We start from the raw sequence: 16,436 nt of genomic DNA, 5'->3' as shown, positions 1-16,436 counted from the left end.
GTCAGCGAGCAAGGCCACGTGTGCTTTCTTCTCGAAATTTACTTAAAAAACTAGTGACGATCTAAGCAAAAGTAACAACACTCTGAGGTTGGGCTTGTAACTACGTAAAGATATCACAACGAACAAAACAAGAAACTAACAAAATCGGACAAACAGAAATGCGCAAGGGCCCCTTTCCTTCCTCCAGGCCTGCGTCACACATGCTGCTCCAGGCCGCCCTTCCAACAGAGTCTGCCCGCGCTCCCTCCGCCGGCGGTCCAACCTCGCGGCACCCGACCCCGGCCAGCAAACCTCCTCGCGGACAGAACCGCCAGCTCACGGCGTCTCCACGACAAGCCGACGTGAATGTCATACAAATACTCCAAGGAAGCGCTGCACGTAAATGCAAGAAGGCCGGTCCTCGGGTGTGTCTGCCCACCTGGAGAGCTGAGCCAAGAGGTGCTCCCGGGCCCCACGCGCCCTCGAGCACTGCTGCGCTGCGTACCTCTGTCCCCGAGCCCGGTCCTGGGGAGTCCACTTTCCTCTTTTTCCTGGGCCCGATGGCGGCGAGGGCAGTGAGGTTGGCGTCACGCTGCCGCATCTGAGCCAGCTCTTGTTGCTGCATCTTCGTTTTGAAAGAGAAACGAGACTATCATTTCATGCACGTTACCTTTTACTACAAAAGTAACAGCAAAGGATCTTTGGAAATTGTCTAAATTAAAATTTCTTTACTGTTTTGACTATAATGGTTAAGCTTATCCTACAATCAGAAAAATCATAAACCAAAACAGATGCTCATCTTGAGCAGCTCAGAAAATACAACAAACTGTGTACGTGTAAAGGCTGAAGGCACGCAATGAGAATTACTGTCACCCTGAGGAGGGCACAGAGTCCGCACCTCTGCAAACATCTCCTAGCGCTTCGTCACAGAAATGCCACCTTTCCTCCCCTTTCTTTGGCTGGACGATTAGGTTACGTAAGAACCTATTCCCTCTCTCACTGTCTCTCTCTCTGTCAAATAAATAAATAAAATCTTTAAAAAAAAAAAAAAAAGAATCTATTTCCAAGCATATGATAAAGATTTTTGACTAAAAGACCTTACCTCTTTTGCCTTCTGTTTCAACCTTAATTGTTCTGGATCTTCTTGTCTGGATCGAGACTATTTTTTAAAGTAAAAACAAAAATAAATTATGATCTAAATGTCTATCATCTAACAAATGTGCTATCTTATTCACGATATAATATCCAGATCATACGACAGAACGTATACTACATTTTTAAATGCTTATTTACAGCCAGAAGATGAAAATTTAACCTGCACATCATGGGAAAAAACAACCATTATTCTTAAGAAAATCAATCCCACTGGATAAGAGCTCAGAGGCGGTCATCACCATGCCCACCGGGCACAGGAACCTGACAGACGGTGTGCCAGGACGGCCCGCGGGGCTCTGGACTCAGGTCCACCTCCCACCCACGGCCCCCTCCTCAATCACACACATCACATTTTCTGCAGGGCCGGCCCCCCAACACCGCGCTGGCCTCCCGGAGCCCCGAGTGTGCGTGGGTGCCCAGGGCAGGGAGCGGCCCTGCCGAGTGAGGTGCAGGTACTTGCCTTGGCCGCTCGCATAAGGATTTCTCTCTCCTGCTCATCTTTCCTCTGTTTTTCAATTTGGTCGAGCTGCTCAAAAAATTTGAGCTGAGCCCGGACGTCACTTGCCTGCTCGTATCTGTCATCATCCTACAAAAAGGTAAAAAAACACGGTCATAAATTTGAGAACTGGGCTGGGCAGGCTGCACACCAGCCCGCCTCCCAGAGCAAGTCCTACAGAACCTCACGCACCCGCCCCTCGTCCCCAGACGGCCTGCGTGTTAACACGCAGACAAGCGAGTGTCAGGAGAGCTGTGCTAGGGCTCAGGGGGGTTTCCACCTTACACACTTCGGTATCATTTGATTCTTTATTTTAACTGACACTCTGACGGCACCGGCCTCACTCAGTTGGGCCCCTGTGACTAGTACTCGTGTGAGGGAGGGAAGAGGAAGGCAGACCCGGCCCTGCAGCCGGCCCCCTGGACCCTCCACACAACAGGGCAGTGTTCCGAGTCACAGGAGCAGGTGTGAGCCAGAGCCACTCGGTCTGCAGGGCTAGCTCGAGGCCGCAGGGGCACAGGGTGGAACCGGCAGAGGCTCCGCGACCTCCAGGGCCGGGCAAGCCACCTCCGCCCCAGCCCCAACCCAGGCTAGACCCCTGCCGTGCATCCTCATGCAGGCCAGGCTTCCTTCCCCAGCCGGGGCACACAGCGCCCGAGACCACCGTGGGCTAAGAGAGGCGGCATCTCCCCCAAAACGTAGCTCCAAGAAACATTCCTGTGCCGCCCCCCACGCCTGGTGCGGGAAGAGGCTTCCCAGCAGCGCTGACTTCGAGTCCACGGCAAGCGTGGCCTCTTCGGGAGAACAGTGTGTTACCTTGTAAGAGAAGTTCTTCTGCTGAGCCGTTTCTGATATTTTTTCTACAAGGTTCTGTAGCCTCTGCTGGGTGGCGTGGGATACGTAACTCACTACGTCTGGATGCAACTCTGTGATGCCGTGTTTTTTACCTGGGGGTAGGCAACACTTTACAAACGTCGCTGTTCTCTCGTCCACCGCTCCGAGCACGTGAGGGCAGCCCAGGCAGGCCCTCCGGGTGGGAGGGGTGGTCTACGTCACTGCCCCTACCTGAGAGCCACTGGCGTCAACCACGTCGGACACGGGCAAAGGGGGACAAGGCACCAGGCGTGTTCACTGGGGCCTACGTGCCCCGCCAGGGAGCCACCAGCAGAGGGCGGCTCCAGGAGGACTACAGCCACGCGGGCACACCAGAGGTCGGGGGACGGCCGCAGCGCGCCCACATACCTATTTCTAAGATTCTTCTTTGTAAAGGCGCTGGTAAGAGGAAGGTTTCGTCCTTACAGGACCGTGTCAGGGTGCCCACTAATTCAGAGTTCGTGGCTAATATTCGTGCACTTTCTTCCGACAGGTTTACTCCCGCCATCGAGGCCACATCATTGATGTCATCGTCATCCCTTCAGAGAAGAAGACAATGCTGAGCAAGGGGCACGTCAGGAGGTGTACTCGGGGGGCATAACCTAGTGGGACCCTGTGTAGAAAGCATGCGGATGCCCCTCCAGGCGTGCGTCCCAGCAGCTCCCGCCTGCACTGCGCTGTCACCGGAACAAGGAGGCCTAGCGATCTTCTCTGAAAGTGAAACTGTTCTTTTATTTTTTTTTTTTTTTTTTTTTTTTAAAGATTTTATTTATTTATTTGACAGAGAGAGAGACAGCGAGAGCAGGAACACAAGCAGGGGGAGTGGGAGAGGGAGAAGCAGGCTTCCCGCGGAGCAGGGAGCCCGATGCGGGGCTCGATCCCAGGACCCCGGGATCATGACCTGAGCCGAAGGCAGACGCTTAACGACTGAGCCACCCAGGCGCCCCGAAACTGTTCTTTTAAAGGAAGATCCACCAGGGGTTAAAGTCGCACGAGTTCTGGCGTGAGGATGTGTGCAGAGGGCTCCCCAGGCACGGCTAAGTTGAGGGAGCAAAACCCAGCAACACTGTCCTCACAGCTTCTAGGAGTTTGTTCCAAGTGAAACCTTTCTTTCTTTCTTTTTTTTAATTTATTTATTTGACAGAGACACAGCGAGAGAGGGAACACAAGCAGGGGGAGTGGGAGAGGGAGAAGCAGGCTTCCCGCGGAGCAGGGAGCCCGATGCGGGGCTCGATCCCAGGACCCTGGGATCATGACCTGAGCCAAAGGCAGACGCTTAACGACTGAGCGACCCAGGTGCCCCCCAAGTGAAACCTTTCTTAAAAAATCAAAGAGCATTAATTTATTCATAAAACAATCGCAGTTATGAAAAGCAGGAGCACGGGGTGAAGGACTCTTTATTCCCGAATCACCTGCGGGGAAGCTGCCAACCTGACTTCCCGCGCCCCACCCCGGAACACCCCACGTGTGCTCCCTGCGCCCAAGGGCGTCCCCTATGGAGCAGCCGGGCGACCTCTGCAAGCAGGCCGCCAGCCACGCTCACAGCCCCTCCGCGTGGCTCTTCAGCCTCCTTAGCCTGGAAGGTTCTTCAGCCTTTCCTTGGCTCTCGTGCCCGTGATACATGCAAGGCCACAGGCCAGGTGTCTTGTAGCACATCTGTGTCCCCATTTGACTGATGTCCCCTCCCCTCGCGACAAGAATGTCCCACAGCCCCACAGAGGCTGGGTTTCCTTGGTCCCTTCCTGATGCTCTGAGCTCCAGCCCTCGGGGGTCCCTGCTGGTTTCCCCCTTCCCCCTAAGCTTCCCGTTTATTCATTCCCATGGGCTCGTGCTCTCCCGTCTCAGCCGGTGGCAGAGGCTGTCACTACACACACAGGCGGGGGAAAGGAGGCCCTTCCGGGCAACTTCTGTCAGCTCTGCCGCGGGCCCATCCACCCCAGCACTGCTTCCTGACCTAACGAGATGCACCAGCTCACACTGCAGAGACCCCAGAACCAGCCCTTCTAAGGTGTCTGGGTCATGAGAGCAGAACGGCTCTCAGAAGACACGGTCTGAGCGCTGGGTGTGCTCACCACCACCCAGCGCCTCCAGTGCACAGGGCAAGGAGCTTTGTCTCCTTCCCCCGATGTGTGTCCAGACACTGAACCCCGAGCTAACCCAGCACCGCAGAGACCGTCCTAACAACTACCTTCCCCCGCAGAAAGACAGCAGGGTTCCCAGTGGCCTTTGCTCTCTTACTTCTCTGACCTGCAGGTGGACCCCCTCCCCGCCCCACCGGGTGCCCCCTCCGTGCCAGGCCGCCCAGGCACAACGCCCTCCCCACCCTGCTGACGCCAACCCTGCCCCACCGGCCAACAGCTTCAGGGGTGCCATCTGGGAGGGGGCAGCCCCGTGAAAGCCCCCGAGACACGCGCCCTTTCCTGCTGCTTCACCGTTATCCACATCAGCTCTACGGCCTGTGCACCGCGTGTCCCTGACACGTAGCCCCTTGCCCGGCTGCTCGTCAAGAGCCCCCAGTACAGCACTTCTGGAAGTTTTAAAGTTAAAGAAGGGCAAGTGAAGCATTCTGCTCTACAGCCATGAGGTATTGAATACTGAGGCGCGGCACCACGGCGACAGGTTTTCTACCAGTTCGTACACCAAAGAACACTGGTTTACTCCCTGCTACGTGTCCGCGGCAAACCTCCCCACGCTAACTTTGTGGGAAAACGTGCACACCAAGGTCAAAATGAAGCGTGGAGGGCGCCTGGGTGGCTCAGTTGGTTAAGCGACTGCCTTCGGCTCAGGTCATGATCCTGGAGTCCCGGGATCGAGTCCCGCATCGGGCTCCCTGCTTGGCAGGGGGTCTGCTTCTCCCTCTGCCCCTCCCCCCTCTCATGTGCTCTCTCTCTCTCTCATTCTCTCTGTCTCAAATAAATAAATAAAATCTTTAAAAAAAAAAAAAAAAAAAAAATGAAGCGTGGAAAGAACACGGTATCGAAATGAGAGCGGCTGGCGCCACGCAGGCAAGACCGGCCCTGGGACACAGGCTCCCGCCCCGCCCCGCGGCCCGCGGTCGCTCTGCTCGGCGCGTGCAGGCCCCCTCCTTACCGGAACGAGCCTCCCCCGGGCTCCTTGAGTTTGTTTTTCTGCGCAGCAGCTGCTTGAGCCGAGACGGCAGAGAGAGCTTTGGTTCCAGGGAGCACGGCGGGCTTCACCACGGGGACTGCAACACAAGACCCCGACTGTATACCCACCCACACGCTGGGCACACGCCGCAGGCTCTGCTGGGAGGCGCCGCCGCCGCTCCGGACCCTGGTGGCCGGAGGGGAGGGTATCACCGCTCTCCGGCCACGACGAAGCCGGTAAAAATGCCGGAATCCTAGCCACAGAGTAGCCTCTCAAGCACTTACTCTCCTGAAACTCATCGCACTTGTTCAAGTGCAGGAGAGGCTTGGGACAGAAACCAGCAGCGCTAACCGGGTCTGACTCTGGACCCCCTGCCCGACCGAGGCCAGGAGGCGATGGCCGCACAGGGCTCCACGTGCAGGTAACGGCCCCAGACGGGGGCCCTCACCTGGCTGCAGCTGGTTCAGCTGGATCTGCTGGGGCGCGGTGAGCACGATGCGGCTGTGAGGCTGCCGGAGGGCGACCATGGGCGTCTGCGTCAGCGTCACCTGGGGCGGGCGGATCAGCGCTCCGGGCTTGGGAGGCTGCTGGATCACCTGAGGCAGAGCCGCGGGCCCGTCAGCACGACCCCCCAGGCCGCCAGCACCCGTCCCCGGCCAGGGCCCCGCCAGGACCGGGACACCCACGTCAGGCGCCACCCGAGAGGCAAGTTCTTGGGGCAGATCTGCACGTGGGGCCTGAGGTCCTGAGGTCATTGCAGGGAGGAGGCAGGCTGACTCAGCGGTCCAGCATGGAATATGCCTTCCCCCCCAAATCTCAGCGCAGGGGATACATTGCTGGGGGCTGCAGGGCACGTTTTCTCCACATCCGTCTCTAAGAGGTGTGCTGCCTTTTACACCGGGGGGAGGTCAGATTTCCCAAGTCCTGCCCTGAATTCCACATTCAAGGAAGAGCTTCTCCGACCGCCTCTCCATGGGGACCTGCCCGCACTCACCACCCGAGGCTGAGCTCGGGGAGACGCCCCCAGAGCAGAGTCCAGCCCCAGCCACGTCCCTGCTACCCCTTATCCCAGGCCTGTGCAACACGGCACCGCCCTGCCTGGAGCCCTGTCAGCTGGAGCGCGCTCCCGCCTCTGCCCTGCTCAAGGTGCCAGCCGTCTAAGGCCCTGTGACCAGCCTAGCGCCGCGCCCTGCACAAGCAGCGCTCCCCGAGCTGGGGAGACACCGCCTGGCCCAAAACCTCTGGGGCAAGAGAAACAATTGTTTCTAAATGTTACAAAGGGACCTGCTGCGTACGCCCTGGACTACGGGACACTCACTGAGGGCATAACCAAACTATCTCGGCAACGAAAACTCACACCATAAAGGAGAGTCAAGACAGCTATCACCTCAAGGTATGCGCGTCAGGTTTTGCCATAAACTCAGGGAAAAGCCTCAGGTTTGCATCTCTACAGGCTTCGAGGCAGGGAATGGGCCAGGCTCGGGCCTGATCACAGCGCTGTCCCCCCACACAGGCGCAGCATGTCTGGCAGGACCAGGGAAGCGGAATGGAGAAATGACCCTGCTGGTCAGGACAGCCTCTGACCGTAAACCACAAACATGGGTCAGGTCGTTCACAGCCACGCACTAAGACTCAAACCTTTCAAGGAAAGACGACTACCCACCGAGAGACCGCATCTTTTACGTAAATTAGCCCCAGTGGTGAGGGCAGTCCTGTACTCACAAATCTCTTCCCCTCGGCGTGAAAAAGACGTGAGGGAGCCCTGACTTCTCACGCACACCTTCGCCCCCCCACCCCCCGCACCGAAGTTCCCAGCCCCACGGGTGAGATGCTCTCATCCACCAGTCAACGCAAAGACAGAGGCTTTCACCCGAGCAGGTGGGCAAACAGCCTAACGGACTCTGGTCGCTCACTCGGTTATTAAGTGGCCGCTACAATAAAATACATTCTACAGCCCGCTATCAAGTGACAAGGGAGCCTGAGCTGTGCAGGTTTTTTAACTGTAGAGGAACTAAATCCCCTTGAAAGTTAAAAAAAAAAAAAGTCAATTGCCTTTCTGTTTGGGGAGCCCAGCTGCCCAGCACATTTGAAATGCAACTCTTCCCAGGAAAGACCTCCCTTTTCCAGCTGCAGAACTCAGAAAACTGGACCCACACGGTAAATCACCCATCAGTAACCTGCAGCTTTATCTCACTGAGGCCCAAACAGCAGCTGCAGAGCTGGATTCGAGGCCGTGAGACAAAAGGCCCAGCACTCTCTGCCTGAAGCACCATCACCAGGCACACACTGTTTCCTGTCTTGGGGCCATTGCTCCTAATCAAAGGTAACACCCCGCTAAAGATCCACCACAAACACACCGTGTTCATTTAAACCACAAATACCTGCAAACGATACGGGTAACAGGCCAGTGGGTTAAGAGCCAACATGCTTATTTCATCTTCCTGAGAACTCACTCACCAACTTGCAGGGCCTCGGCCTCTAGTTCATGCCTGAACTACTCAGGTAGCACCCACACTTCCCCGGCGGGAGCTTTCCTGCCTACTGGGAGGAGGCTTCCCTGCGCCGTGGCCAATGTGTTCAAGAGGCGGGCGGGGGTGGGGGGGGCAGGCAAGGCTCTCGCCTTCATACCAGCGGCGTGGGCTGCCCCTGCTTGCCAACGCCAACCTGTGTGGGCTGCGTGAGGCTGATGACAGGGGGCTGGAGAGCGCTGCTCACGGTGGCCGCCGTCTTCCCGGCCGTGCGCTGGACCGAGCTGCTCAGCACCACGGCCGTGAGCGCGGTGGTGGCCTGCGAGGCGGGCGGCGGCTGCTGCTGGCTCTGCTGGATGAAGGCTGCGGAGTCGGGGGTCAGCTGTCTCAAGGCGGGCAAGCTCCTCTGGGCGGAAAGACAGACACGGGGTCGGCGGCGGCTCGGGCACTGGGTTCCTTCCTCACAAACCCAGAAACTTGCAACTCTTGAGAAACAAGCCTCAAGCTCAACCAGGCCGGTTTTAGAGCCTTGACATCTCTACCCTGATGTTGGTGTTGGCATCTGGCACTCACGGGCCCCAAGCCTGACATCACCGAGCAGGATTATGCTCCGTAAGAACCAAATAAAATTTGTTTAGAAAAGAGAAAGAGAAAAGAGCAGTAGATCTGAAATGCTCTTAAGAATGTCATGACGGCAAAGCTTACTCAAGAGGGCCGACCTGATGCCCCTGAGCCCTGCTCCTCACTGGTGAGCCCCGCCCATCAGCCCTCCTGCCGGTGCGGGCCTCCTCGCACCTCCGCAGGTGCAGGGTCAGGGGCCTCACATCGCACAGAAGAGCCTCCTGACGAGAACCTTAACGAGCATCACAGGGCACTTTCAGCCCTCAAGCCCGGCGGGGACACCCGCGTGCCCCTCCTCCCCTCCGACAGGCCTACTGCAACCTGCCAGCGCACAGGGCTGCACGGGGGGGGTTCACAGTTACCTTCAGGAAAGGCACAAGGTAAGGTTGAGGTGAAGAATTAAGTTCTCGGTATAATCTACTAGTGAAATCTTCTGCTTCGATTTTTCCATCCTTAAAAACAAAAATCACAACGAAATTCTCCCGTGAATAGACGTTAACACACACATCCCTCTGTTCAGCATGTGCTGGTGCCCTGTGTGGCAGTCAGGGTTCTTTCTGCCAGGTCTTGGGTGGAACAGAGGGGACAGCACAGCAGAAGTCAGAAGAAACAATGACCTACAACAAAGACCCACACCAAGCCTCCAGGAGGAAGCCCAGGGCACGGAGGGAAGCAAGTGCCCAGACAAGAGGGGGCATGACTCTGTTCCGGAAACCAAAGCAAGTGTGGTCTGAGGGGAGGAGGCAAAGAGAGGTGGCTACGTAGGGATGGGACATCAAGGGCCATCCTCGAGATGAGGCCGACACCTGGGGTCCCCACAGGAGAACATGAGCCTCTGCCTGACCTGTGGCCTTGGCATCAGTATATCACCAGCAGCCAAACCCAGAGCTAACTAACGCTAAATTCAAAGAGGGAGCAGCCAGCAGGGTCCAGAAAGCCAAGAGGTCCCATGAGAAGGGTGGAACGGGGGTCCTGGCACCCTGACAAGAGCACAGTGGGGAGATGGGGTGCAGTGCTGGACCATCTGGGGAGCAAGGGATGGAGAGAGCCAGCCAGCTCCTTGGGGGCGGGCAGGGAACCACAGACAAGGGACCATGGGGATGAAAGAGAAAAACATTTATTTCATTAGAAATTTTCATTAGAAGATAGAATTGTTACAATTAAAACAAACAAAAAGCCAGGAGTTTGTGTTTCTCATGGGAAATAAGATCATTTCTCAATCTCTAAGTTCCCTGAAAATATTTAAGTATATGGTCTGAAACAATCCCTTGCTTGCGGGAGCACAACCTCTTTCCTTCTAGACCAAAACCAGCGTGGGCTGCATGCGGGGCACAGAGCCAGCCCCTCAGAGGAGGATGCGGCGTCTCTGAGAAGGGCTGTCCCTCAGGCCATCACCCCAGGGCCGAGGGCCTCCCCTCTGCCACCCACTCCCAGCTGGCTGCACCAGGAAGGCAGGCCCAAGGAGCCAAGAACCTGAGCCAAAAAACCCCAGCAGCAGAAAGACAGAAAGCATCCAAAAGCCCAGACATCAAACCACCAGGTTTCCTCAAGACAGAAATCAAAAGGAAAGAGAAGAGCAAGGAGGGACCATCCGGCCAAAGGAGACCAAGCGTCGACCGCAGTGCCCGCAGTTGACTGAGCCCTGGCTGGAACAAGCTGTAAGCAGCAGGGGAGGCGCCGGGACCATGCGTGGCAGCCAGGCTCTTGAGAGCCCCTGGGTCCCTAGGCTGGCGGGCTGATCACATGCAGCGGTGATCTTTAACAAGTGCCCTTCCGTGCCACAATATATATGGGATGGGGGGGGGGGCGGTGCAGCAGCCACGAGATCAGGTGTGACTCGGTCACTGGGGAAGCCTAGAGACAGGACGCAGGGCTTCACGAGACTCTGCTTTCCACTTCTGACAGGTTTGAAACTCTCCATTACAGAAGGTAAAGCAGAGACGTGAAAGAAAGCTTGTAAAACGCCCTCTGTCAGGTGTATTTAAAAATGCTCCTGAAGCCGATAGGACGCTTTCCAGTGGCCATGAACGGGGCCCACTCTCTTCACGTGGATGCCCTGGGAAGCAGGCCAGGCTGACAAATGGTGAGGCCACGAAGGGTCAGGGCACGGGGCACTGGCCCCCACGGCGGCCTCTCTGCAAAGTCCCCAGGAGGCCAGCCCAGGCTGAGCACCCGGCTGGGCCACGCACACCCGTGACAGGACTTCCCCTGCTCAGCGGCCCCCCGTGTGTCCCACAGATGCTCTCAGGCCAAGGGGCTCAGGGCCGCGCTCTTACCAGTAGGCTCTGTACTAGTTCTTTCACATTAGCAGCTGTCTCTGTGGACTGTTTACCGGATGAAGCCAGCTTTATTAACGTAGACAGGAAATTTTTACATTTCTTCACGTTTTCCATGGTTTCCTGGATTCAAGTTAAAAAGATACAAGTGAAAAAGTGTTAAGGCAGATTTCCATCACAGCGTCAGGGTTAAGTGAAATGCGCGTTTGTATGTAAGAAGACTGTATTTATCCCCTAATGTTCTTTCCAGAAAACGTAGTAACTCTCACGGGCTGCTGATGGGGTAAGCACGCCGGCTGAGGGCCGCGAAGTCCGCCCCTCACCCGGCCAGCAGCTCGACTCTCAGGAACGTCACTGGGTGAACAGCCACGAATGGAACCGAGAGGAACCCGTAAGATGTTCAGCATAACGCTGCTTTATCATAGAGAAAAGCCCACGTCTATCTAAGTGCACAGGAAGAGGAATTAAATTATGATGTTACTACTGAAGATGAGGGAAAGCCCTGAGCAACAAGACGGGAGAGGAGAGTCCAAACAAAGTGCAACCCCGGGGGCTGCGAGATGCACAGGAAGCTACGGTGCGAATAACGGGGACGTGGCTCTGCTCCACAGACACGGGCCACGTCCTCAAAGGCCGCTGTCTGGGCTCCTGTCACGTGGACTCCTGTGCAGCCTGGAAGCCCAGCCGGGGACAGGGCCTTCCCGCTGCCCCTCAGAGGCCGCTGCTCTCACACCCCACCTGAGAGGCCGAGGTCCCCAGGCCCTGGAGGAAGGGAGGCTGCGGGCGGGCGAGGGCAGCAGGGCGCCTCCACGAGCCTCTCTCCCGCCCCCGGGGGGGGGGGGGGGGGAACTCACCGTGGCAGCTGTGGAGGTGGTCGTGGCCCCTGGGACCGTTCGCTGAGGTGTCCCCGTCTGAACAGCCGTCGCCGTCCCGAGGGAAGTTGTCTGGGCAGCGCCACCCAGAACCAGCTGAGGCTATGAGAGTCCAAAATGCAAGGTGACCAGAGGCTCTGCGGAGATGGCCCTCATGTTCCCCAGAAGGCAACAAGACCCCACACAGGTGGAGCCCCAGACAAGAGCCCCCAGGGCCGCGGGCCGAGCGCCGAGGGAAGTGGATGGCGCAGCTGGCCCAAGAGCGCGAGCCAGGAAGCCCAGCGCGGGGCCCAGCCTGTGTCGGGGTGGTCAGGGTCAATTATCTCTTCTCCCAGAAACTAAAAGCAAAACAGAGAAACTACAACTGAAAATGCGTCACCTGGCTTGTGCAGACGCTGGAGACAGGGAAGGCTGTCACCAGTGTCACCTCCGGGGCGGGGGGTGTAGGCTGCGCCTCCGCCACCAGACCGGCCACTCTGCTCTCCACGAGCCGGTCTCATCAAGAAACATCACGGAAAGGGGCTTCAGAGCAGACGTGCGCCCCGAGGGGGCGTGGGTGTGAGCAGGGAGGGGTACGCACTGAACACACTCATGGGGGCCAGTGGCGGCTGGACACCAAGGACATCTCTGGCGACCCCAACTGCCGCCCTGGGAGCCCCCGAGGTTTCATTCCACGTGAACCATCACGATATTTACTGGTCTGTCTCACTAGACGCTTCCAATTTATAAATGTAGCCTTCAACGTCTCTCCGACCGCCCCAACGTTACTTTCTTGCGGCTTCTGCACGCGGAGACAGCATCCCCGAGCTCAGCCGCGTGCAGCGCGTCTGCTCCGCCAGGGCGCCTGCCCTCGCCAAAGTCCAGTGCGGCCCCCGGGGGCCCCCAGCTCGGACACTGGCCTGCCGTTCCTCACGGCCCACGTGCTCTCCCACCCGGCGCGTTCTCACACCCTACCCCTGCAACCAGAACTGCCACACACATGCTTCAAGGAAGAAAGTGTGGAAGGACGCACCGGGCAGCTGTCTCCGGGCAGCCGGGACACAGTGGGACTGCTTCTGGACGCCCAGAAAGAGCAGGGCACTTCTGATCCTGTCGGGGTTTCCCTCTACCTCAAGATATACCCCTCGCGCTCCCTTCCGACGGTCCGACAGATGCGTGTTTCCCTATAGGACACCGAGACGGTGTCTGCCTATTTTGATAAATTCACTCTCCACTAAATTTGACGCAAAAACGGACGGTGAGCTTCCGGACCCTGCCAGAGAAGTGGCCTTTCACTGTGACTGAAACTCAGACGTGCCCACCCCACGGAGCCCAGGACGCACACCGCGTCCCAGGAAAGCGTCCCCGGGGGGCTCCGGCCACACACAGGTCCGCCACTTAGCTCCCGTGTGCTCCTCCAGGTGCTTCGGAGAGCAGCGTCACCCACGCAGACACCTGTAAACAGCCCCTGAAGACAAGATGCCGCCAGAGGGATGGGAGCCCCGGGGCGGCGCCGGCTCCTGCCCCCCGCAACCACCCCGTGCCACCCTCAGCCTCCGCTTCCTCTCCAGGTAACTGCAACAGAGCCTACCCCCAGCACTGCGGTGGGGGCTGCACAACAATGAGCACCGAGGGCAGCGCCTCCCGGCGCCCAGCAGACGCCCAACACACAGAGGCTAAGGCTGTGCATTCGTGACAGGCACGCACAAACACCTGAAGAACGGAACAGCTCAGAACCCGTTCCTTCCAGCTGCTCCGACCGCACTGCCCAGGGCCACCTGCTGCCCTGACCAGGGGTCCCCTCCCCTCTAAGAGAAGGGGCCAGCCGCGCCTGTGCATGACCGCTCTTCTCAGCTTTCCAGACCAGAGGCTGAGCCGTCCGCACCAGCCAAACCACCCACCGAGAGGGCGCACGGCCGCTCCAGAGCACTCTCCGTCCCACAGCTGAAGACTCCGTTTTAAGATCAAACACGCACACCAACCCCAACAGGCTGACAGGGAACGTCTCTGCACCTGGGCTTAGTTCCTGGCAAAGGGCACCGGCCGCGGGGGAGGCAGGGCAGCCAGGTGGCCGGCACGCAGGCCCGAGGCCAGTTCCGGAAGCCCTGACCGCTCACTTGTCTGTGCCTCGCAGGAGGAGGGTGTGAGGATTCCACCCAACGGCGCACACGAGCAATGGGAGCCCCGTTCTCAGAAGGGACCCCCATCCTCGTCCCAGCACTGACAGGTCCAATGGGAGCCCCGTTCTCAGAAGGGACCCCCATCCTCGTCCCAGCACTGACAGGTCGACGGGCGCCACACCCTCCGCTTCACAGACGCCTTTCAATCAAGTACCAACAAGGTGACGTTCCTAATTACGCTTCCAGCAGAGCGGGAAGCTTTTAAACACGCTGCTGGTAGGAAAATCCACGTGGCGTTAAAGAAAGGGAAGCCTGTCCTGTGTCGGCAGTCAGAGAAACACTGTCTTCAGGACGCCTTCCTCCCGAAGCCTGGCGTAGCACCCAGCGCCGCAGCCCGCGGGGCCCGCCTGCACGCGGAGGGTGCCGCACCCACCCGCCTCACCTGCACTCCGGGTGAGCGCTGCAGTGCCGCGGTGGGCTGCACCGTCGTCTGGGCCTGAGACACTTGCTTGATTATGGTCGTTGGGGTCACCTGCCGTGCAATAATAGGGGTCCCAGGTGCCTGAAAAATAAGCAAGCATCATCTAAAAGGAGCAACAAGTGACAGTAACTCCCTGCCACCCGCGCAGCCAAATCAACCTCCTGGTGCAGACCCGACCCTCCGTCCAGCGCGTCGGGCCTCAGGCTACAGTCGTCAACAAAGCCACCCCAATTCTAAGCTCCTCCTACCAGAAGAAAAGTGTAGGATCAAAATACGTATGTACTGTAATAAAGCAAGCGCTAGGCTTCTTCACCCAAGTCTACAAACAAGGCCTTTAAAGAACGTGAGTATCTGGGAATCAGTCCTGTGCGCATTTCTTGTGCTCTTGTTCCCAGCACTAAAAAAATCAAGCAGCATGCGTCCCCTGGGTGCAGAGATGGGTCACAGTGCTGCGGAAGAGGAAGTAAAGGAGTGGCCGGGTGGCCCACTGACACCTCAAGCCGATGGAAAGATGGCGCGAGTCCCGAGCACGGTGGCGCTGGCGGTCAGACGGAACACGTACAAGTGACGCCACAGGTCGTCTTCCGTCCGCACCTCACTTCACACAGCCCCACGGGCCTCGAGCACACTGCTCTGAGCTGTCCCGGATATTCAAGAAGGGGGCGCCATGTGGGTCTCCTAGCCCAACCAAGGCCTCTGTCTACAGTGCGGCCCTTCGCCTCCACAGGGGACACGGTTGACATCGCAGGAATGTCAAGCCCCCGCCAGTCTCCACCTCAGTGACTAGCTGGCCAACCAGTCAGGACAACAGACTTATGGCACCAGGCAGAAAGGCACCGGGAGACAGAGGAGGTGCGGGTAGCAGAAGCTGGGATGTGGACAAGACACGCCAGCACGAGGGGGCCGTCCCCACGCCCTGATCTCTGGGGAGAGATCCCTGAGCTAAGCCCCAAAGGCCTAACCACATGTTCACACAATCTCCTGATGCTCCCACGCGCCTCCCCAACAGGAACAGCTAATGTACGCAGGGTCCACTTTGCAGAAGAGGAGACTGAGGCACAGGAGGTGGAGTCATGGGAGAAGAGGGAAGAGACAGGACGGAGTCCAGACAACCAAGCCAGAGCTTCGCTGAGCATGGACGCAGAGCTAGCTCCCCAGAGCCTCCCGATGGTGGGCGGCACGTGGCCGCCCCTCTCTGCCCTCACAGGACACCTGCCGGACACCCACGGGCCGCCACTGCCCAGCACGCGTGCACTCACCTGTACGGCAGAGATGTGGACAGGAGGGGCACTTGTGGGGGTTGCAGGGCGGGGCGCCATGGTGCTCTGAGGCGGGGTCTGCACGTGAGCCTGGGCCTGCATCTGGGCCAAGGCCTGCTGAGGAATCATTAACAACTGCCCGTTCTCGCTCCGCACGAGGACCATACCTGGGGACAAAGGAGACCTGGCATCAGGAGACGTGCCCCCCCCACACACACACGGCCGGTGAAGGCGCTGAGCCTACCGCTGGGGAGCCTGACGTCTGAGAAGGAAGGAAAAGCTGTAAGACATGCTGAGTCTCTGAACTCGAAACACACTTGCCAATGAAGACGGCATCCAAGACGGGAAAGCACACAAGGTTTTCTCCACGGGATTCAAGCAGCAGGTGAGTCTCCCTTTCAGAAGTCAGCCGGGCAGCAGAGCTTCTGCAGGCCACAGCACCTGCCCCACGGCCACCTGCACTGGCCTGCAGGGAGGGCCACGCACCCCTCCGGGGAGGAAGCCAGGCACAGGGCCCCACGGCCAGGCACTGTCCCCACCACCACTCCCGGCCGTGGCCAGGTTCCTAGGGCGGCAGGTGTCACTCGGCCCCCGGCCCCACTCCTCGTCCCTGGAGGTGGGCAGCCTGGCCTCTCCACCCCACCTCTTCTCCTGCCCAGCGGGCTGGACTGGGACATGGGAGACACAGCGTGCCTACGGGCTGGAGTCTTGTGAAGCCCGAAGCCAGCAGCCCTCCTGGGAACATGAGT

The 16,436-nt window shown here is 58.4% G+C and overlaps 1 protein-coding gene across 2 annotated transcripts in view; it reads right to left on the bottom strand.

Moving 5' to 3' along the window:
• TAF4 (TATA-box binding protein associated factor 4) overlaps nucleotides 1-16,132 on the bottom strand; it is a 30,631-nt gene extending 14,499 nt beyond the window's left edge. Inside the window, exons 1-13 of one of the 2 annotated variants that reach the window (XM_032387679.1) lie at nucleotides 15,688-16,132; nucleotides 14,390-14,509; nucleotides 11,831-11,950; nucleotides 10,977-11,099; nucleotides 9,063-9,152; nucleotides 8,240-8,485; nucleotides 6,060-6,207; nucleotides 5,594-5,708; nucleotides 2,873-3,042; nucleotides 2,447-2,577; nucleotides 1,595-1,720; nucleotides 1,082-1,138; nucleotides 485-604 (exon numbers count right to left, since the gene is read on the bottom strand). In XM_032387679.1, coding sequence (XP_032243570.1) covers nucleotides 485-604; nucleotides 1,082-1,138; nucleotides 1,595-1,720; nucleotides 2,447-2,577; nucleotides 2,873-3,042; nucleotides 5,594-5,708; nucleotides 6,060-6,207; nucleotides 8,240-8,485; nucleotides 9,063-9,152; nucleotides 10,977-11,099; nucleotides 11,831-11,950; nucleotides 14,390-14,509; nucleotides 15,688-15,852 — 1,731 coding nt within the window. In that variant the 5' untranslated portion in view covers nucleotides 15,853-16,132. The remainder of the gene's footprint in view (nucleotides 1-484; nucleotides 605-1,081; nucleotides 1,139-1,594; nucleotides 1,721-2,446; nucleotides 2,578-2,872; nucleotides 3,043-5,593; nucleotides 5,709-6,059; nucleotides 6,208-8,239; nucleotides 8,486-9,062; nucleotides 9,153-10,976; nucleotides 11,100-11,830; nucleotides 11,951-14,389; nucleotides 14,510-15,687) is intronic. The other variant, XM_032387680.1, reaches the window with a different exon arrangement.
• Nucleotides 16,133-16,436: the final 304 nt, after the last annotated feature.

The sequence above is a fragment of the Phoca vitulina genome, unplaced genomic scaffold (genome assembly GCF_004348235.1).
Source record: "Phoca vitulina isolate PV1807 unplaced genomic scaffold, GSC_HSeal_1.0 scaffold50, whole genome shotgun sequence".
NCBI lineage: Eukaryota > Metazoa > Chordata > Mammalia > Carnivora > Phocidae > Phoca > Phoca vitulina.
The sequence above is the reverse complement of the archived record's forward strand: the minus strand, read 5'-3'. Positions and strand labels throughout refer to the sequence as shown.